Raw genomic sequence first — 21,432 nt, 5'->3', positions numbered from 1 at the left:
CAAATGCAAAAACTTTTATGAGACAGTTTTTGGTTTAATTTTATGAAACGGTTCTCCTAATTTAGGATTGGGAAAAAATACCAAAAATTCTGGTATACCGCACTTATCTTACCGAAAAATACCGCACATAACGAATTTGACGGTATACAAAAAAATTCGGTACGGTATGATACGATACCGAAAAATTCGGTATCGATATCGGTATGACACTAAAATATTTTCGGTATTTTGGTATACCGAAAAAAAATTATTTATATTAAAAATTATAATAATAATTTTGTATTGAGCTCAATCAATTTCAGTATGCACGATATATTACCGGTAACGTATCGAAAGAAGATGAATACATTTATATATAATTTCGGTATGAACGGTATATTAATGGTAACGTCCCGAAATTTCGGTACGATATTGGTTTGAAATTTATATCGTACCGCAGCATCGGTATCATATTTTTCAATGCCGAATATTTTGGTACGATATACGGTATTTGTTAAAAATCTCGGTATACCGTATCGACTCATCCCTACTCCTATTCGACTTGACTCGTGAAAAAATATTATTTTTATGTCAAAAGCATTATTTTTCATCGTATATATAAGCTCATTCGATTTGTTTCTCGTATCTATATTCGTGAGACTGTGTCACAAGAGACCAAAAACTCTTATGAGATGGTCTCACAACTTAATTTTGTGAAATTGATCTTCAACTCGACATGACTCGTGAAAAAAATATTACTTTTATATATAAAAAAAATATTACTTTTGACTGAATATGTTGATGGAGTCGACTTCGTAATCGTATCACACAATAAACTGCTCTATATTATATGATTTTTTAATTTAAAATTAATTTATGCTTCGTACCGTTTTGTTTAGCACTTGGGGTTTTTTAGTTTATCATCTTTCTCCTTTGATAACCAGAATCAACCCGAAAGTCGATGGATCTAGTTTCGGTTTCGAAATTGAAACCAAACTTTGCTCGGATTCAGTCCCAGTTTCGATTATTCCAATGCAATTGTTGTTCGGCCTAGGTTCATAGATACTTCTTTACTTTATTTATTATATTCCCTTCGTTTCAATTATATTGTCCACGTTTCTTTTTTTGTTTGTTCCAAATATATAGTCATATGTCATATTTAGTAATATTTTTTTGCACTTCTTTACTAATATAACCCTATTAACTACACCTTGAAAATTGTGCAATAATTTTTTAATACATTGAATAGGGATAAAATAGGAAGTTTATATAAAATTTGCTTTCCCAATACATTTTTCTTAATCTGTGTGAAAATCAAAAGTGGACAATATATATGGTATGGAGAGAGTATAATTTATTATAGATTTTATATTTAATTTTGTATTCGTATAATTTGAATTGGATTATTGCCGAATATTATAAATTATTATTGATTATGTGATTAACATGTGAGTCATAATTATCAAACTTATTGGGTATAAAAAGATGTATTTTTTTTAAATAGATGAAATTGATAAACTGAGTTATAAAAGAGAAAGAAATTGATAGGAAACAAATGAATTAAATGCGGATATTTAGGATATATGCGGGTTTTTTTTCCACAAATATTGTTCAGGATATGTTATACCTTATATAATTAAAGATGAGATATTTAATAAAATCTGGGTCGAATGACGAGCATTAAGATTTGAGGATAATTGATTGTTTGTAAGTAAACAATGGATGAGATCATTTGATTAATAAATTAATCATATAGTTATCAAGTCAAGTAAACACACGTTATATATATGTACTATTACCTCAGGCTCAAATTATAAGTCACGTTTTTTTTTGCATCAAATATATAGACTTGTATTATATTTAATATTTAATAATATTTTCATATTCTTTTAAAAAAATAAATACTCTTATTAACTATATCTTGAAAATCGTGTAATCAATTTTTGAATGAATTAAATATAGATCATTAGATCAATATGTAAAACCATTAAATTGATAATTAGGGTAATACCCGTGATATAGGTTATCAAGTTGATCAAACGATCAAGTTAATTGTGTAGGCCGTAAAATTCCAAGATTAATCATATCCAAAATAGTTGAATTGAATTCTTCTCAATTAACAACCCTGCACTGTTTCCTGATTTCTCCCTGATGTCCCGTCAGCACTTCGATCGCTCCCATTTTAACGGTCGCCCCAATGAATTTCTGAAACCAGGCCGCCTGATCAGCCGCCATTTTCTTCATGATACCGCCCCCATTCGGATCCTTCGCCAGCGCGTGATCCGATTCGAGCAACGCTCTCTTGGCCAAGAACTCGTCGTATATCCGCGAATCCATCTTGTACTGCGTGACGGGGTCGAACGGCAGCGTGTTGTCGTCCCTCTCGCACATGAACCGCATCTGCTCGGCATAGTTGGGGTCCATTTCCTTGTTCTTGTTACGGTCGAACAGCCTCCCTCCGACGATGCCGCAGTGCGCGGTGCCGATGGAGTGCGCGCCGACGAGCACGACCAGGTCTTCTAAGGTCAGCCCTTTCCTCTTGAAGAGTTCGATCAGTTGTTGGACGGAAGATTCGGGGGATGGCAAGTTGTTTTCGGCCTTTTCGGCGAGGGAAGATAGGCCGTCTCGCCGGCCCGCGGCTACTTTGTAGGGCGGGAGGCCGGTGTAGACTAGGGAGTCTCGGTTGGCGAACGCGATCACGTCCGCGCACGAGACGACGCCGGGGCATTCGGCCTCGAGGCGTGCTTTCATTTCGTCGATCAGGTCGAAGCCGCGGACGAACCGGCCGTTTTGGCTTGCTTTCTTCTCCACTGCCTCGCGAGAGGGTGTCGCATCTAGTAGAATTGAAGCATCACACCCCTGCAAGCATGTCATCAATTTGCATATTCAGTCATTCAGACATACATTGATACATATAACATCGGGATTTAAATTAGAATGATTTCTAACATTATATTTTAGTCATTTTTTCATTGGTATCTTACATATACTAACACCGTAAATCGTTGAAAGTAGCGATGCATAACGGATCCCACGTAAAATGGATAAAAATGAAAAATATCAACTTATTGAAAACTAAAATCAAACTGTGACGATAACAAATTAAAACGCGCCAAATTGAAAGACTACTTTTGTAATTTTCATAAATATAGTATCATATTTCAATGAATTATGATTTTTTAAAAAAATACAAGAGGAGGGAGAAAGGAGAAAATAGCTATTTCAAGATATTTTTTTTTTAGTTTTCATGTTTTCTCTTTTAGTCTTATAAATCAAATTTGGATATTGTTTTGCTAACTTCTATATTTTTGCTATTTTGGTCTGATTTTTATGTGAGCGTCCAATTTTTTAACCATAAATTGCTTAATATGCCATAAATCCGATGATACGATAACAAATTTGAGGATTTTTCAATTTGGACAGAAATGATATAGTGAAATTTCACCTAAAATTCCACCACAACAAACCGAAATGATAAATATTCCATGGAAAAAAAAAAGCATACTAAAAAAAAAAGACGACGGCCTCAAAAAAATTAGATGAAAATCTCCAAATATATTGTTACCATGTGATCGAATTTTATAGCCTAGCTAAAACTGGACATTTCAGCAAAAATTGGACCAAAATAACCAAATTACATGACTAAATACGAAAATAGATAAAATTATACCTTTTTGAAAATATTTAGTCTAGCTCCAAGGGTGCATGTAATAAATTACCTGGACCAAACAATCATGCGAGAAGAGACGAACAATGGCTGGAGCAAGAGTAGCATCTTTCTTTAGATTCTTCATCAACACCTCATTCACAATCTGCTCCGCTAGTGGGCAATCTTTATCATAGAACCCTTCCACCAAACCCTCTTTTCCATTTTCGACCGGCGTGGCTTCGCTTTTAGCGACGACGGGCGTCTTGGCTTCACCTTCACCTCCATGATCTTCATTACTAACAGGTTTGGCTTCTGGTTGGTCGTCTTTTCGTTCCCCGGCCTGCTCGATTTTCGCCCTCTCTATGTCCTCGTCTTTCGACGGACTTCCATAGGACATCCTGTTTTCGGGTTCCTCGGAACCCTGGGAACGGCCGGTGTCGTCGCTGTCGCTGTCGCTGTCGCTGTCCTTGGGTGTATCCTTGGTTTGAAGACCTTCAAAACTGCTTAATGAGTTGATGAAATCAGGAAACGCGAACCGCAGTCCTGATTCGCTTGGTTCGTACGCAGAGGCCAGCACAGGGAGGATTAATACACAAGAAATGAACGTTGCTACCATAATCCTTCCTCTTGCTGCCATTCTTGCCACCATACAATTCAGAATTACGAGACATGAGCGTGGCCTTTTGGCATTTGAGATGAGAGGTCTATATAGGAAGAAATATTATTAGTGAATGTAAATTTTTTAAATATGTAATTCTTATACATGATTTTTTTAAAATGACGTGTGTAGTGTCACATTTTTCGTGGATCTGTTGGTTATCGAATTCGACATGATTTCATGCATGTTGCAAGATCCAAAAATCTCTAATCCCATCAACGGTGTTGGCTTATTGTGTAATGTGCAGTAGTTATATGAAAATAATGATATATCTTATGGGTATGGGAGGTTGGAAGCCATTTTAGGCACCAAAAATGGTTGGCAAACAAATGATATTGAAAACTGAAATATGTAGTGTCCGACAGGTATATGTTGCTAGACCAGATTCCAAAAAATGCAGCCTCGGTTTGTTAAAGAGTCGGGTTACCCCAAATTATTTAATAAGATATATTTTTTAGGCCGTGTTTGAAAATACTTGAAAAAATGATTATAGATTTTTATCTACAAATTTGATGAAAACTTTGTAAAGCTAGAAAAGTCCATAATCACTTTTTTTAAACATTTGCAAATATGACCTTAATATTTTAAAAAGACTATATACCCATATTAATTTACTATGTAAATTTTATGGCATCCCAAATATATATATACTCCACTTGTGTCCATTTTTTATAATTATGTTGATAAAAATATTTTATAATACTAAACAAATGAATATGTTTCCATTGTTTAAAATAAGTTAATTAAAATTTAACAGTTTATTTTTAAATAAGACGTTAAACATATCTTATAGGATATTGGAGCAGAGAGCTTACAAGTTATTTACAATAAATTTAGCCAAACATTATCTGAATTGGTCCTGACCATATCGTTGACTGAATGCAAATGGATTAGGTTCGGATTTAGACCGATCGGATTAGAATTATTATTTTTTATTTTCAACTATGTACCTAAGCATGTTATTCATTTAATGTCCAACAACCCTTTAATTCATATTTTGTGTTGTTAATTATTTAAATTATGTGTTGTATATATGTAATGTATGATATAATTTTATGTAATGTGATATGACACCTGAAAGAAATTTTGCATGTAATTTTATTAGTAGATGTTGTCTTTGGTGTTGTGAATACCTAAGACAATATGCAGCAGAAATTTAAAACGTAAATAAAACTAAAATAAACAAATGCTCAAAAATAATTATATGCACGAGCTAGTAACCAGTACTTGTGCGGCTCTACGGGGTAAAATAATCAATACAAATGTAATCGGTTAACAAAAGTCAATACTATTGATTTTTTATGAAAAAACTACTTTTCCAATAAGTTGAAAAAATAATTTTTTATGATCTATGACGAGTATTTAATGAAATTCAATAAATTATTGTCAAAATTGGACTACACAACAATGAAAATGCATATAATAAAGAACACAAATACTGAAGTGGTTCGGCCACAAAAGTGCCTACGTCTAGGGCTGGGGAAAAATACCGAAATGTCGAAAATACCGTCATACCGTACTGAAAAATTTACCGAATATATCGAAAAATCAGTATACCAAAAATTTCGGTACGGTAAATTTTTGATATCGATAACGGTATATAAAATTTTTTATTTCGGTATACTGAATATACCAAATTTATTATTTTTTTTAAATTTTTCACGGTATACCGGATTTTTTTTATTTTCGGTACGGTATTCGATATAAAAATTCTCCATACCGAAAATTCGGTATACCGTATACCGAATTTTCGGTATGGTACCGGTATGAAATTCTTCATACCGATATGGTACGGTACGGTATACGGTATCAAAGTTTGGTACGATATACCGTACCGTACCCAGCCCTACCTACGTCCATGTGCAGAGCAAATCTTATTCAACTGAAGTTTTACAATTACAACGCAAGCTACAACTACTCAACAAAACTTTCAATAAAATCCAAGCTTTCAACCCCTTCACTAAATGAATTAATGTGTTTAAACTGATCTTGAACTTACTCGACTGATTTTCCAAAAAAAACAACTCTCTTCTGCTTACAGCTGACTGATGTATATATAGGTGACTAGGCGTTATAACCATATAATTGTTTGCATAACCGTCCAACAGCTTCTGTAACAAACTAAACAACTGAATGGGTTGTATGGACAACTGACTGCCATTGGCCAGATGACCACTTAGTTGCATAGATACTCAATCAAGCACACTCGAATGACTTTATTCTTGACTGAATCCAGTTTCCATGACTGCTTCATTCATTCTTCGCTTGCATCTCCAGTTGAGACTAGCCTCAACTGATCTCATCAGTTGTCTTGGTGTCCAGTTGAGCTAGTGAGTACTCCATTTAGCTAGACTCGACATTCAGTTTCCACATCCAGTTCATGTTCCTTATTTCGATTGTGGTCTCCTGAACTGAGACCAGCCAGCTTTGAAGACATGTCAGTTTCAACATAAATAACACCTTAATTACAAATAACCAAATACAATAAAACCAATAAGGTGTTAATCCCGAGTGTCGAAATCAGATAATAATGAAAACATCTTTAACCAACACTTTTGCAAGTGTTGTATTGTATGTTCTCAACTCATCACAGTAGCACAAAAATACAACAACGATCGGACGTAAAAATCCTTCAAAATATCTTCAATCTTCTTCGACATTCAGAGCTTCTCGATTTTCCATAATCTTGCTCTTTTTTGTACGTTGCAGCTATCTTCTCTTGTCATGTGTTTATAGAGACTTTTCAGTGATTAGATCCCTACAAAATATGAAAATAAGTGTTTAGTAAGAACTAAATATTTTTAAGCAAAAGATCAGATATCTATACAATAAAATAATGCATGAACCCTTAGAATAACCATATTGGTCAAAATAATGAATGGACAAAAATGTCCCTTACTACTTATAATTATCATATTTCAATTTTAATTTTCATTTTAAAAATATATAAAAAAATGTTCATTATTGTTTTTAGATGTAATATAAACTATTTATGCAAGCGAATTTTTGCGTGCGAGGATTATTAGTATCTATTATGTGCAAAAGAGTCTGAAAAACATAAAAATAAAATCTTATCCAAAATAGGAAAATATTATTAATATATGGAAAAATTTCTTTTTCGGTCTTGTATGTTTGTCACTTTGCGATTTCAGTATTTTTATATTTCAGATTTGAGTTTTAGTCCGCTATCTTTATTTTTTTTTGGTAATTTTAGTCCTTTTTCCGACGTGGCACTGACGTGGCACCAATTCAGTGCTGATGTGGAGCTGACGTGTAAAGTGTCATGTAAGCATTTTCGAATAAAAAAAGACCAAAATTTCCAAAAATAAAAAAATGCAGGACTAAAACTGAAATATTAAAGCATAGAGGATTAAAATCGCAGAGTGACAAACATATAAGACCAAATTTACAATTTTTCCTTAATATATTTTTATCTTGCAACGTAAGTTATTTATGCTTTTCAACACCCACAAAGGGAATCGGTGTTCGCCAAACAAGAAAAGTTTACGTAAAAATAAAAAGTTTGGAGATTAAGAATAATTTGTAGACGAGTGTAACGATATTGACTTGAAAATTTATTTGAAAGAAATATATAATTTAATGTTAGAAGGTGTTGGTACGAGAAAAAGAAAAAATCATTTCAATTGATCATGCATCCTTAACTAAAATGGATTTTGACTTCATTCTTTCAAACCAAGGCTAGAAGTCGATTATCGGAGATCGAATATCCTATCCCCGATAAAAACAGGGCAAGCCTTAAGTAGTATCAATGTTCGTTTTCATGGTGTGTGTAAATTTAATTCTATACGTTTTTTGTGCAAGATAATTCATTTTCTACGAGTTTTTATGCATACTCGTGAAACGATTTATCTAATTATGGGAGTATGTGATATCTGTTTGTATCAAACTAATATTGGATATTACTTATAAAATTATTGTCAGTTGAAGCGTGAGTTGTTTTTCATCTCACGAATGGATTTCTGAAAAATATGAAAGGGCTATTTCAATTAATGACTATGAGACTTCTTTTATACTAGTATCCATGCACACGCGAACGATATAATATATAATTCTATGTATTTACATATATATATATATATATATATATATATATATATATTATCGTGATTTATTTTTCACTATTACAAAATAGATGGTTAAGAAAATAACATGGAGAAGAATGTGAGAAAGTGGGGTAGTTATATGCTGGTGGGGTAATTTGGTACAACCATTAAAATGACCAAAAACGATTATTCTAGCACCCTCATGCATTATAATATAGAATAGATTTTTAGTTTTTTGTTACCGAAGTGTTGACATGATATTTGATATTGCTATATATCTAAGTTAGGTATTGTAAGCATATCTAAAGCCGTGTCAGTATTTGAACAAAAATGATGATTAAAAAAAAAATAGATGAAGAGAAGAGAGAGACCGATCGAGTTGTTGCACTAGAACATGTTTTTAAAATGATAAAAACAGATATTATATGCATCTTAATAGTGTTAGATATTAATTGGTTATTTTTTAATATTTTTATAGCCCATTAAATAAATATAGGTTTCGTTTAGATATTAAAAATATTTTTATTATTTTATAAGTGAAAAATTTAAAGTATGTGTTTGTACATTATATTTGTAAAAGTTTATGATTTTTTTTTTAAAAATGTTCTTCAAATATAATTTTTTAAAGAATGATGACATGGTATTTTTTATGTTTTCACCTTTTAAAATAAGAAGAAATGCAAATCAATTGGGTAATAAATCGATTACAAAAAAATTATTAGAGCTAAAAAGTTTTTATAAAATAGTTGCCCAAACACTTTTTAATTATTTTTAAGAGAAAACTACAGTTTTGATCCTGGATGTTTGTCACTTTATGATTTTGGTCCTCTATGTTTTCATATTTCAATTTTAGTATTGCAAGTTCCGATTTGCGAAAATACTTATGTGACACCATACACGTCAGCTCCACATCAGCACTGCATTAGTGTCACATCAGCATCACATCGAAAAAATAACTAAAATTAAAAAAAAAAGATAGCATACTAAAACTAAAATCTGAAAATATAGAAAACCAAAATCGCAAATTAACAAACATACAAAATCAAAAAAACAATTTTTGCTATTTTTAACTATAAAACCTTTTTTACACAATAGTTATATATCTAAACACATATTTATTCTTAAAACAAGTTTTAAAATTTTTTATAATTTTTTTTAAGAAAAACATTTTATAAGTATTTATTCATATGGAGTGTTACGTTGTACCATATGAAATGCTGATCATCAACTTGGTTGACCATTTTTTTTTTTTTGGTTTTTTTTTCCAGGATGTGCAGTACCAATATAATAGTTATCTGTGCACACGCAAAACATAAAACTTCAATACCTTAATAAAACTCATTTCCATTAATAATCGACGTGTATATAATGTTCAAATGATCATATCAAGAACATTATCAAAATAGGAATTATAATATCCAAATTATCAACAAAGCATATATGCATGCATGAATATGATCCTCCTCAATTGACAGCCCTGCAATCTTTCCTGATCTCTCCCTTATCCCCCGTCAGCACTTCAATCTCTCCCATTTTAATAACAGCAACTACAAATTTTGCAAGCCAACCATCTTGATCACCGGCCAATTTCTTCATGACCGCGTTCACGTTCGGCTCTCTCGCCAGCACGTCGTCCGGTAGGAGCACCGCTCTGTTTCCCAAGAACTCGTCGTATATCCGCGCATCCATCTTGTTCGGCGTGAGCGGATCCAACGACACCGTGTTGCCGATGATCGCGCACGTGGATCGCAGTTTATGAACGTAGCTCGGGGGCACCATCGAGCTTCCGTTGGAAATCCGAGGTTTAACGTTGACGCAGTGCGCGCTGCCGATGGAGTGCGCGCCGTCTAACACGACCATGTCTTCTAGGGTTAGCCCTTTTCTATTGAAAATGTCTATAATCCCTTGAGCCGAAGCGGTGAGGAGCGGTACGTTGTTCATGACGTTGGTGGCGAGGGAAGATAGGCCGTCGCGGCGGCCCCCGGCTACCTCGTAGGCCGGGAGGCCGGAGTGGACGAGGGCGTCTCGGTTGGCGAACGCGAGTATGTCGGCGCAGGAGACGATGCCGGGGCATTCGGCCTCGAGTCGTTCTTTGATTTCGTAGATTTCGTCGTAGCCTCTGATGAACGGGCTGTTGATGGCTGAATTTTTCTCGACTTTGAATTCGCCTTCGGGCGTGTGCTCTAGCAGGATTGAGGCATCACACCCCTGCATGCATGCATGTTATTATAATCGGTACGTTTTATTGAGTTTCAAGAAAGTAAAAATATTTTATGATATGGAATTAATTGTAGTCGATGCTAAGTTAGTATTTTTATTGTCAGGAGGATGCTGACAAAAAAAAGTTTATAAACCCCATAAACGATAGGTAGGCGGATGGTCACCTTCCGCCAAACGCTTAGGTATCTAAGCAATTTTTAGGCGGTTTTTTTAACATATATATATATAATATTTTTTTATAATATATAAATTTATATTAGTCAAAATATTAATAAATTGGTTCAATATTTTCATTAATATTTGGGAAAACTGTAATTTTGGTCTTTTATGTTTGTCACTTTATGATTTTGGTTCTTTATGTTTTCATATTTCAGTTTTAGTCCTAAATGTTTTTATTTTTGGCAATTTAAGTCTTTTTTATTCGAAAATACTTACGTGGAACTATATATACACGTCAGCTCCATATCAGCACTGCATTGGTGACACATCACCGTCACATCCAAAAAGACTAAAATTGCCAAAAAAAAAAATAAAGATAGCGGACTAAAATTCTGAAATCTGAAAATATAGATGGCCAAAATCGCAAAGTGACAAACATACAAGACTAAATAAACAATTTTTCCTTAATATTTTTTCAGCAATGTTTATTAATATGAATAATTTTATGTGCATATATTTCAAAAAAAAAGTCATAAATTTGTTATCTATTTAAAATATATATAAAAAAAATTTAAATTTAATTTTTTTAAAAAAAATATTCGAACAACATACGTTGTATGTTACCCGCCTAGGCGATTGATTTTGATTTGTCCGGCACGTCGCCTAGACAGTCGATTTTTCGAGCACCTCTTGAGGTCATCGATTTTTCTGAAAATATCGTCCACTTCTGGCTAGGTGGTCTTAGTTAGCGCCTTGTAATTACAATAGAGACTGACATAACATAATGCTAGATTAATTAACATCTATTATTACTGAATTTGCGTTAGATATTGACACTACCATAATGTGTCTTGTGTCATGTCAGTTTTGTGAAAAAAATTATTAATAAAATTGCCAAAAGAAACGTGTTGCATTACGATATATTAAAATTTGTCTTAAGTACTGGATATCAAGATCACGATTAAATTTGTTACTTTGGGTATTGAAATATTTGTCTGGATCAACCATGTTGTAATAAATTACCTTAACCAAACAATCATGCGTGAAAAGACGAACAATGGCTGCAGCAAGACCATGATCTTTGTGCATATTCTTGGTCATCACCTCATTCACGATCTGCTCCGCTCGAGGGCAATCACTCTTATAGAACCCTTGGATCAAACCCTGGGGCGCATTTCCCTCCGCCGGCTCATCTCCGTTACTTTCGTTCTCATTCTCATTCTCATTCTCATCCGAATATTCGTTATCCAAAAGCAACCTCGTCTGGGGTTCGGTGTGACCGGTGTTCTTTTCCGGTAGAGTTTTGACGTCATTGGGATATGGGATCGTCGTTTTCGACGCAGAGGCGAGCAGAGTGAGGATTAATGAGCAGAAAACGAGCGTTGCCGCGGTCATCCTTCCTCTCGCCGCCATTCTTGCTGCATGCAATTGAGGATACGAGACATGAACTAGGCCTTTTGGAGTTTATATAGGATTAGGAAGAATTATTGGTGAACGATATATATTTTTTTTTTTTGCCATTATAATTTTTCGTGGAACGATTGGTTAGAAAATTTTTACATGATTTTGTATAATATTGTAAGATCCAAATTATCCAATCCCAATCCTATCAACGAGGTTTCATCATCATGTAATTTCTTTGTCTCGTTTGCATGAAGCTATTAATGGGGTCGGGAGCTATTTTAGGCATGAAAGATGGGTGGCAAATTATAGGGCTGGTTTAATTTGTTTAATTAATAATTGCGGGCGCTCCAAGCACTGGTACATGCCTAAAATGTGAAAAAATTAAGTTGCTTGAAGAAAAGTGCCCGATTCATTATAATCTCCTCGCAGTCGATAAAAAATCGAAACTAAGGAATTGCAAATTGTAAAAATGACAATCGGAATAACTTTGTCATTATGATGGATAATATCTGCAATTTTTTTAAACGAAAAAATAGTTTTTTTGGTCCATTAATTAGTTTTTTTTTGTCCATTAACTTTTCAAAGTTAGGTTTCGGTACACTAACTTTTAGTTTTCAATTATTTTGAATCAACTGCTGATGTGGCATCGAAAAATTCTGATGTGACATCAGAAAATGATGACCATGACATCAAAAAATGCTGACATATCAAGCTTTCGCATCAGCAATCAAACCAAAGCAACCGAAAATTAAAATTAGTTTACCAAAACCAAAATTTGAAAAATTAATAGACCAAAACAAAAAAATAAACAAGTTAATTGACCAAAATATCATTTTCTCATTTTTTACAACTATAATGAGATAAAAGCTGGAAATTTCGAGTAAATCTAGAGTGATACTCACGTGCTCGAACCCAATGGAGGCCCATAAATCAAGGACTAAAGTTAGAGTATCATACTAAGAAGTAGGGTCGGTCCATGGAGGCAAGTGTTGAAGAAGTTGGCTCCCAAAGCCTGAAGAAGAGCCCCATCAAGTTGGACCCTAGCCATGGAGGTCTCTAAGGTGAGTCAAGATTTTATGGCAATATGGAACGGAGACGTGAAATTAGATGTGGGGAGTGTAGAGGAAAGAAGCGGCGGAGGGGCTTGCCTAAGGTGGACGACCCCTAGGGTGGACGAGCCCTAAGAAGGTAAGGTTGGCTTTGTGTCTTGGGTTCATGTCTTGGGAGGGCAAGCCCGGAAGACCTTGTCTTCTATAAATACGGGTTTTCTCTCTTCATTTGCAGCTCATTCACTTTCATTTCGTGGGAAACTCCTCTTTCTCTTATTCGTTCACGTATCTAACTTGAGCGTCGGAGGGGCTACGCCGGGACACCCTCCTGACCCCCTCTAACACTTTTTGCTTGATTTCAGGTTCATCTCCGAACTTGAAGCTTTGGCCTTGAATTGGATCCGGATCATCAAATTTTAGCGAGTCTCATAGAGAAATACAATCGGAATTATTCTACAGTTGAAACCATAAATCATAAGCAAAAGTAAGATTTTCGACTCAAATTGTTGCATAGAGTTGCAGAGATTTTTTGTTGACAGTTGAGATTTGGTCGTGAGACTTGTTTATTTCATTTTTTGCTGTTTTAATGAAATTGTTCATCGCGCTGATTCTTCGACTGTTGACTGCGATGCCAGCACATTAGGGCGGTAGTTTTCCTAATTCCTCCACTTTCTGACCGTTGTTTTGACCTGGTTTTACAATAAACTTATCTAGAGCCACCATTATCATATTTAAGCATTTCTGGGTAATTAATTAAGAAAGGGAAAACAAATTTTTATCCAATGACTTGGTCTGTACTGAGTTTGAATTTAATACACTAAAGTTTTTAAAATTTGGTTTCGGTGAACTAATTTAAATTTTTGGCATACGATTCTATTTCGATTAGTGTTAACATTTACAGGACTAAGATCCAAAATTTAAAAAATTAGTGGACAAAAAAAAATCACTTTGCCATTAAGAAATGCACACACCCAAAATTAGTTATTATTTTCTTAGGCCAAACAATTTGATATTCCTAGGAATTTGTCTTGAATCATCAAGAATTAAGTAAACAAAATGAAAGATTAGTTAATTGCATAGTGGGAGCTAGAGGGAACTAAAGTGATTGTGATGCGAGCAAATGATAAAGAACTAAGAAATGTAGCCACTTGGATGTTTCCATTAATCATTCCATCTTTTCTCGGCCGGCTAATAATATCAGACTTCAGGTGTCAATGTCATCCTTCCCAAGGCTCACTAGTTAGTTGTTAATTTATTTTATTTTATTTTATTTAACACGGGACATTAAATTTTTTCTCGAGTTTGCTCAACATTTTATTTTTATTTTTATTTTTTTTTACGGCGAGATGTTCGGATTAATATTTAATTACTTGAGAACAAAACGTGTCGAAATATCTCTTGTAAATACGTAGGGAGTATTTATCTTTGGTATATATAACATAGAATCACCCGTATTTGATAGCAAATTTCAAGTGAATAATAGTAATTCAAACGGCTGATCAATTTATCATTTAGGTACAAAAGATCATAGCTAAATTGAAGGTTTGAAACGAAAGTATATCATATATAAGCAACACATGATATTTATATGTTACGTTATACATGCATAATGCGTATAATGCTAGTGTGTATAAAATAACAAATTAGGTTGTTTTATGTCTGTCTTTATAATGTTAGTTGTTAATGCTATTGAATTTAAGTTTTAATCCGTTTCTCAACTTTTTTATTTTTGCAATTCTAGACATTTTTTTTACGTGATACTGATGTGACGTTGATGTGTCAAATATCATGTAAGCACTCCAAAAAAAAAAAAAAGACTAAAAAAATCAAACATATATAAAAGAAGAAAAGAGCAATATTTCCATCTATATCATTTTATCAAAATTGATGTGGGTTGTTAATTCACATAATTCTTCATACTAAACAAACATGTTTCCCAAGTTTTTTGCAACTGTCACGTGTGTAAGAACCAAAACAGGATGCTTTGTAGTTAACATAGCAGTTTGAGTGCTACCTAAAATATTCTTATGTTGCAGTTCAGCCGACAGGCTTGTTTGTAGATTCATTTATTCCCATGTAAGAAACAAGAAAACTCTCTAGATGGCTATAGGATCTCCAGTACAAGCTGCATTGAATTCATCTCCTGTCCTATGAATCTATGATGGATGCAGAATCCATCAGGCGATGGTATGGATCGGCTCTGAGTCGAGCCCCTGAAGGGCATGACCAATTGTTGCAGAACCACGAGGCAACGTAGAACAGACCGAAACACCGTGTTTGGATCGTTGTACATACCACACAGTAGCTGGGAGGTGGCCACAAAAGTCTCGGTGTGTTGTGAACATCGACATGGGATTGATATATTAAAATCTTGAGTGTTAAACCATAGGAAGGAGGGCTTTGTCAACACCAATAAAATATCATCTTTTGTGACTTGTGAGTAAATTATTCACAGTTTTCCCCAAACTGCCAGCATATAAATTAATGGAGGATTAATAGGGAATATACTACCAAACATGTGATGACAAATGGAAAAGGATATCTCCATGTTTTCATTTCTTTCATTCCCTATATTGTGCTTCTCTTTCTCTCTTACACAAGTCTAGTTACATGCTAAGAATCTATATGGCTTCCAAAAGAACAGGTCTCCTTTTCTATTTTCTTCTTGTTCTACCGTTTCCGGTCACAAAAACTTTGGCTTCTGGCCAGCATAAGTTCCCTTTCGCTTGCTCTGCGAAGATACGTTCGTGCAACGCTCTTCTTTACCAGGAAAACGGCCTGCAGGAAGACGAGATTGCTTCCTTGTACTCTGTCGATATAGCGGGAATCAAGACTATAAAACATGGTAACAAACAGGACTACTTGGTTCCTGTGAACTGTTCTTGCAATTATGCTGAGGGGACAGAAGGATACTTCTATGATGTAACTTACAAGCCACAGAGCAATACAAGTCTCCTAAATGTTTCGAATGAGAAATTTAGCGGGCAAGCGTGGGATGGAGGAAAAGATAGGAATTTCACAGGGGGAGCGAATGAAACAATACATCTTCTTTGTGGTTGTGTGGATGATGATTCTCAAGTTGTGGTGACTTATACGGTTCAGGAACAGGATACCGTGTACTCCATTTCGGCTCTACTTTCTGCTCAAAATGGAGGATTAGAAAGCATGAACTCGTATTTAGCTCCGAATCCGTCATATATAGATCTTGGATGGATCTTATATGTTCCTATGGAAAAGTATGGAATTCCTGCTGCAAAGAAAGGTGAGCAAGATCTCCACTGAAATAGCCTTATTTCATAGACTATACTAAACTTTGTTTTATATTGTTTTTCTATACTTTGTCTTCTCCATTTTTTCAGGAAACAAAGGGACTATAATTATAGCCATATTATCAGCTGTGACATTATTTTCCATTTGCACGCTGGCGATAATCCTTTTCCGGAGAAAGAGAAGCAAGACGCAAAACAAGGAAGTTCCAGAGTCTTTTTCCAAGAATGTAAGTGCTCACAAGTCTGAATCATTGAAGAAACAGTACCGGCTGACTAACAAAATGGAAGGTAAAATAAACCAAGAGTGTCTCTTTGTGTATTATCGGCATCAAAAGTTTGAAGACCCCTCTTTCGATAACATATTGGTTTCACAGATATAACAGCTTTCGAGTCAGAAAAACCATCATGTTACAATATCGAAGAGATTGCAGAGGCTACAAGTGACTTTGATGAGAGTAGAATAATTGGGAGAGGGGGATTTGGAAATGTCTATCATGGGGTGATTGGGGAAAAGGTGAAGTGCCTTCATTCTTTCCTCTGTTATCTTAGTCGATTTTCTAGAAACGACGATGGTAGTAATCTTATAACTTGTGGTAACATCAGGAAGTTGCTATCAAGAAAATGAGATCCAACAAGTCCAAGGAATTTCTGGCTGAGCTCAAAGTGCTGTGCAAGATACATCATATTAATGTGGTAAGGTTTCATTGCCAAGAACTGAGTTTTACCTTCAAAATGTCGAAGAGGCTCGATTTTATATGTCTTGAGTTTACATGATAGGTGGAGCTGCTGGGTTATGCTAGCGGAGACGACCACCTGTATTTGGTCTACGAGTATATTCAGAACGGTTCTCTCAACGATCATCTCCACAATCCATTGCTGAAAGGTAATAATGTAACAGATGTGCATTTAAACTAAAAACCAGAAGAAAGTTCTCATATAAGAAGTTATTAAACAGGCCACCAGCCACTGTCGTGGACTGCGAGAATGCAAGTTGCACTCGATGCTGCAAAGGGAATCGAATACATCCACGATCACACAAAGGCACAATACGTGCATCGTGATATAAAAACAGCAAATATGCTTCTTGATGAAGGCCTTAGAGCAAAGGTACTGCCGAATCTGATGCATATCTTAGTGTTAGTAGAGGATGGTACTTCGTGAACATCAAAACACCATAATTTTCGACAAGCGTGACTTGTTTTCCATTTGCACAGGTAGCAGATTTTGGCCTGGCAAAGCTTGTTGGTAGAACAAATGAAGATGAGCTATTAGCAACTCGGCTCGTTGGAACCCCCGGATATCTTCCTCCAGAGTAAGCCTTAATCTCCTGGAACAAAGTTTTAGTCAAAACCATTGAAAAATCCCATTTAATAAATCCAAAAAAATCAATGATTATTATGCATCTGGTCTAATTTTGCAGGGCTGTGAAAGAGCTACAAGTAACTACCAAGACTGATGTTTTTGCGTTTGGAGTAGTCCTTTCCGAGCTAATAACCGGCCAACGTGCACTAGTACGCGACAACAAGGAGCCGAATAGAATGAAATCACTCATCGCAGAAGTAAGCAAATCGACAAAGTCCCTTTAACCAAAACAGATCAAAAAATGTATGAACAGAGAAAAAAATATCATTTCAAACTCTCACTTCAATATTATTTGGCCAGGTAAACAGGGTCTTCCATGAAAACGATCCAGAATCCGCACTGGAGTCGATTATAGATGGAAATCTCAAAGGGAATTACCCTCCGGAAGATGCATACAAGGTCGATAATAACATCGATTCCATCCACATCATGCACTAGGCTCAGACATATACTCAGTGTCAAGAAATTTAGACACTAAGCTGATGCCTATTTTCTAAACTGTGCAGATAGCAGAAGTTGCAAAATGGTGTCTGAGTGATGATCCACTCGACAGGCCGGAGATACGCGAGGTGGTCGTCGCGCTGGCTCGAATCCGAATGTCGTCCATTGAATGGGAAGCATCACTGGGAGGAAACAGTCAGATTTTCAGTGGAGTTTTCATTGGCAGATGACAAAATTTAGCTCCATTTCTTTACATATATACAAGGAGTGATTCTATGCTTCATTGGAAGTTCTATTCTCAGATTATTTGCGCAAGAAGTTTATGCGAGCATCTCACTGCAAAATAAAAAGTATTGATACACTCACATTTTTTTGTTTTGAAATGAGATGTTCGTTCGGGCATCTTATACAATAACAAAAATCCGGAGTAGTACTCCCGATGCAGCATAAACTCACTCCGTATAAGCTACTGACATGCGTGAAAATATAATTATTTTTACTTTTTTTTAATCATATTTTCATTCCCTTTATATATAGTTTTAGGTGTGACATGTTCGAAGAGCAAGAGTAATTTGATTTGCTTGGTAAGTTACAACTGTTTATGTGTAATTTAAAATTTATATGACTTGATTTATTTCGGAGTTGCATAAGATTTCTATTTTTGTAATGTTCCAAGTGTGAGATTTCCAAGTGATTTAGGTTTTGAGATATGACTTGTGTAAACGGATGGAAAAGATTAAAACAAAATAACAAAGTCGGTTTTGGAATAAAATAAGAATGAGAAATGAACGATGATATCCTATAATGAATTAGTATGATAAAAATCGTGATTAAACCGGCTGGTTATTAATTCCTATATAATAGAAAATAAATTATTTGTATAAGAAATAGTCGTTATCAATTATATGTTATAATATTATGGATGTCAAGATAATCAAAGATTGAGTTATCATAGAGTTATATTCAAATTTCAAGAGATGATATAGAATCGTGATCATATCAATTTATTTGATCTTATCTCCAGTTTCTTGTACCTATAAATAGGTCACTCATGTAACACATTCAATATATTGAATTTACTTGTTTTTTTTGCATATTCTTTGGTTAGTTTCTCCTTTATTTTATAACATGTTATCAGCACGATTTGCTATCACTTTTAACAAAAATCACCGTAAAAAGTAGACGCATCTCATCGTTCACTTCGTGAATTTTTAATGCTTGCTTTTCTCATTCGCGACATGTGACTAGTTCATCATCTTCTTTTTATTTGTTAAACTGCATATGTTAACTTACGTGGATGTCTTCCATTAATTCATGTTTTCTTTGTTTTGTTAAATTCATTGAATTAAAAGCATGGCTACTTGATTATACATCATTATCAGATTTTAGCATTTTGATTGGTGATTTGATTTATTAAATCTACGCATACGCATGAGCATAACATATATATGAATACAACTCATATTATTTTGTCTGTTTTATTAAATTATGTCTATTTCATGAATTATCATCTTAAATACATGTTCGAATTTATTTTATCATTTATTGATGAATATTATATGATTCTTAATTTTTTTTTTAGATTTCATCATGTCGAATATCTCAAAGCTTGAATTTGCCGCTCTTGATATCTCCGGCAAGAATTATCTCTCTTGGATACTAGATGTTGAAATACATCTAGATGCTATGGGTATTGGAAATACAATCAAAGATGAAAATAATGAATCACCGCAAAACCGTGCAAATGCTATGATATTCCTTCGTCACCATCTTCATGATAGTTTGAAAATTGAGTATTTGACGATAAAAGATCCTCTTGATCTGTGGAATAATTTTAAAAGAGATATAGCCATCAAAAGATGGTGATTCTCCCAAAAGCACGCTATGATTGGATGCATTTGCGCTTACAAGATTTTAAGTCTGTAAGTGAATATAATTCTGCATTATTTCGCATCAGTTCACAATTGAAATTGTGTGAAGAAAAAATAACTGATGATGATTTATTGGAAAAAACATATTCCACGTTTCATGCCTCTAATGTTCTCCTGCAACAGCAGTATAGAGAGAAAGATTTCAAAAAATATTCTGAATTGATTTCATGTTTACTTGTGGCTCAACAAAATAATGAATTATTGATGAAAAATCATGAAATCCGTCCCACTGGAGCCAACCCATTCCCTGAAGTGAATGTGGCGATGCATGATGAAAAAAGGAAACAAAATAAGACCGAATTTGGTCGTGGTAGTGGTCATGGTCATGAACGTGGACGTGGACGTGGCCGTGAGCACCGTCGAGGACGCTTTCATCCGTATAATCGTGGATATGAAGAGCCACGTGACTATAGTCATAGCAATCAAAAGAATACAAATTATCAAAAATGGGGTAATGGCCAAGCAAAGAAAGTTGAATTGGTCAAAATAATATGTCAAAGAAATCAGAAAATGAGTGATATAGATGTGGAATAAAAGGGCATTGGTATCAAAATTGTCGTACGCCCAAACACCTTGATCTCTAACAAGCATCAAAAGAAAAGACAAGAGATATAGAGACTAATTTTATTTATCAAGGTGAAGATTTAAACCAAGTCTCATCCTTCTCAGCACCTTTCGATGTCTCTGATTTTTTTGAAGACCCAGATGGGAGAATTGATCATTTGATTGGAGATGGCAACGTGCAGAATTATTAAATATTTTATCTATCGTTTAGTTATATGTTTGGATTTATTTAAGTGGAATGTTTTTGAGTTATTTTTATTTAACAATATTAAGTTGGTTTAATTGTTTTTATTATGAATAAAAGTTATTTATTTCATATTGTCTTTATTATGAATATTTTTTTTCTTATTAATTTTATTATTTTGAATAGAATATGGACTTTGGACATGAAGTCAATGATGGAGATTTATGTCTTGTTGATAGTGCGACAACGCATTCTATATTTAAGAAGGATAAATATTTCTCATATTTGCAAATGATAAAAAGTAATGTCAACACAATTTGTGGTAGTACAAACATTATTGAAGGCTCCGGAAGAGCAAATATTATATTACATGGAGGGACACATTTTGTTATCAATAATGAATTATTCTCTCCTAAGTCTCAAAGGAATTTATTGAGCTTTCAAGATATCCGACGGAATGGATATCATGTTGAGACTGTAAACCAAGAAGGAAAATAAT

General features: G+C 34.4%; 4 protein-coding genes across 4 annotated transcripts; 2 read left to right on the top strand and 2 right to left on the bottom strand.

Annotated features, from left to right (window-relative positions):
- Positions 1 to 2,027: 2,027 nt before the first annotated feature.
- On the bottom strand, positions 2,028 to 4,317 carry LOC140884905 (peroxidase 5-like). The gene is made up of 2 exons (XM_073291791.1): positions 3,699 to 4,317; positions 2,028 to 2,838 (listed from the first exon to the last, which is right to left on the bottom strand). Exons 1-2 carry the CDS (start codon positions 4,275 to 4,277, stop codon positions 2,092 to 2,094), a joined length of 1,326 nt encoding a protein of 441 aa, XP_073147892.1. The 5' UTR covers positions 4,278 to 4,317; the 3' UTR covers positions 2,028 to 2,091.
- Positions 4,318 to 9,682: 5,365 nt separating this feature from the next.
- On the bottom strand, positions 9,683 to 12,144 carry LOC140884961 (peroxidase 5-like). The gene is made up of 2 exons (XM_073291871.1): positions 11,753 to 12,144; positions 9,683 to 10,558 (listed from the first exon to the last, which is right to left on the bottom strand). Exons 1-2 carry the CDS (start codon positions 12,140 to 12,142, stop codon positions 9,815 to 9,817), a joined length of 1,134 nt encoding a protein of 377 aa, XP_073147972.1. The 5' UTR covers positions 12,143 to 12,144; the 3' UTR covers positions 9,683 to 9,814.
- A 3,663-nt stretch (positions 12,145 to 15,807) lies between these two features.
- LOC140879054 (lysM domain receptor-like kinase 3) lies at positions 15,808 to 18,780 on the top strand. The gene is made up of 10 exons (XM_073282689.1): positions 15,808 to 16,444; positions 16,542 to 16,739; positions 16,826 to 16,965; positions 17,055 to 17,144; positions 17,229 to 17,334; positions 17,407 to 17,558; positions 17,666 to 17,763; positions 17,872 to 18,010; positions 18,114 to 18,212; positions 18,320 to 18,780. Exons 1-10 carry the CDS (start codon positions 15,808 to 15,810, stop codon positions 18,482 to 18,484), a joined length of 1,824 nt encoding a protein of 607 aa, XP_073138790.1. The 3' UTR covers positions 18,485 to 18,780.
- Positions 18,781 to 19,844: 1,064 nt separating this feature from the next.
- LOC140879053 (uncharacterized) lies at positions 19,845 to 20,719 on the top strand. Its single transcript, XM_073282688.1, has 2 exons — positions 19,845 to 20,116; positions 20,212 to 20,719. Exons 1-2 carry the CDS (start codon positions 19,845 to 19,847, stop codon positions 20,717 to 20,719), a joined length of 780 nt encoding a protein of 259 aa, XP_073138789.1.
- The last annotated feature ends 713 nt before the right edge of the window (positions 20,720 to 21,432 follow it).

Source organism: Henckelia pumila, chromosome 2 (assembly GCF_033568475.1).
Source record: "Henckelia pumila isolate YLH828 chromosome 2, ASM3356847v2, whole genome shotgun sequence".
In the NCBI taxonomy this organism is placed as follows: Eukaryota; Viridiplantae; Streptophyta; class Magnoliopsida; order Lamiales; family Gesneriaceae; genus Henckelia; species Henckelia pumila.
Note: the sequence above shows the minus strand (reverse complement) of the source record. Positions and strands in the feature narration are given on the sequence as shown.

Excerpts from the sequence above, each read along its gene's own strand:
- LOC140884961 (XM_073291871.1), bottom strand. The coding sequence starts at position 12,142 with ATGGCGGCGAGAGGAAGGATGACCGCGGCAACGCTCGTTTTCTGCTCA. Across the intron at positions 10,559-11,752 it reads CGCATGATTGTTTGGTTAAG|GGGTGTGATGCCTCAATCCT; the intron begins GTAATTTATTAC and ends GCATGCATGCAG.
- LOC140879054 (XM_073282689.1), top strand. The coding sequence starts at position 15,808 with ATGGCTTCCAAAAGAACAGGTCTCCTTTTCTATTTTCTTCTTGTTCTA. Across the intron at positions 16,445-16,541 it reads AATTCCTGCTGCAAAGAAAG|GAAACAAAGGGACTATAATT; the intron begins GTGAGCAAGATC and ends CCATTTTTTCAG. Across the intron at positions 18,213-18,319 it reads CTCCGGAAGATGCATACAAG|ATAGCAGAAGTTGCAAAATG; the intron begins GTCGATAATAAC and ends TAAACTGTGCAG.
- LOC140879053 (XM_073282688.1), top strand. The coding sequence starts at position 19,845 with ATGTCGAATATCTCAAAGCTTGAATTTGCCGCTCTTGATATCTCCGGC. Across the intron at positions 20,117-20,211 it reads GATATAGCCATCAAAAGATG|TTCACAATTGAAATTGTGTG; the intron begins GTGATTCTCCCA and ends ATTTCGCATCAG.
- LOC140884905 (XM_073291791.1), bottom strand. The coding sequence starts at position 4,277 with ATGGTGGCAAGAATGGCAGCAAGAGGAAGGATTATGGTAGCAACGTTC. Across the intron at positions 2,839-3,698 it reads CGCATGATTGTTTGGTCCAG|GGGTGTGATGCTTCAATTCT; the intron begins GTAATTTATTAC and ends ACATGCTTGCAG.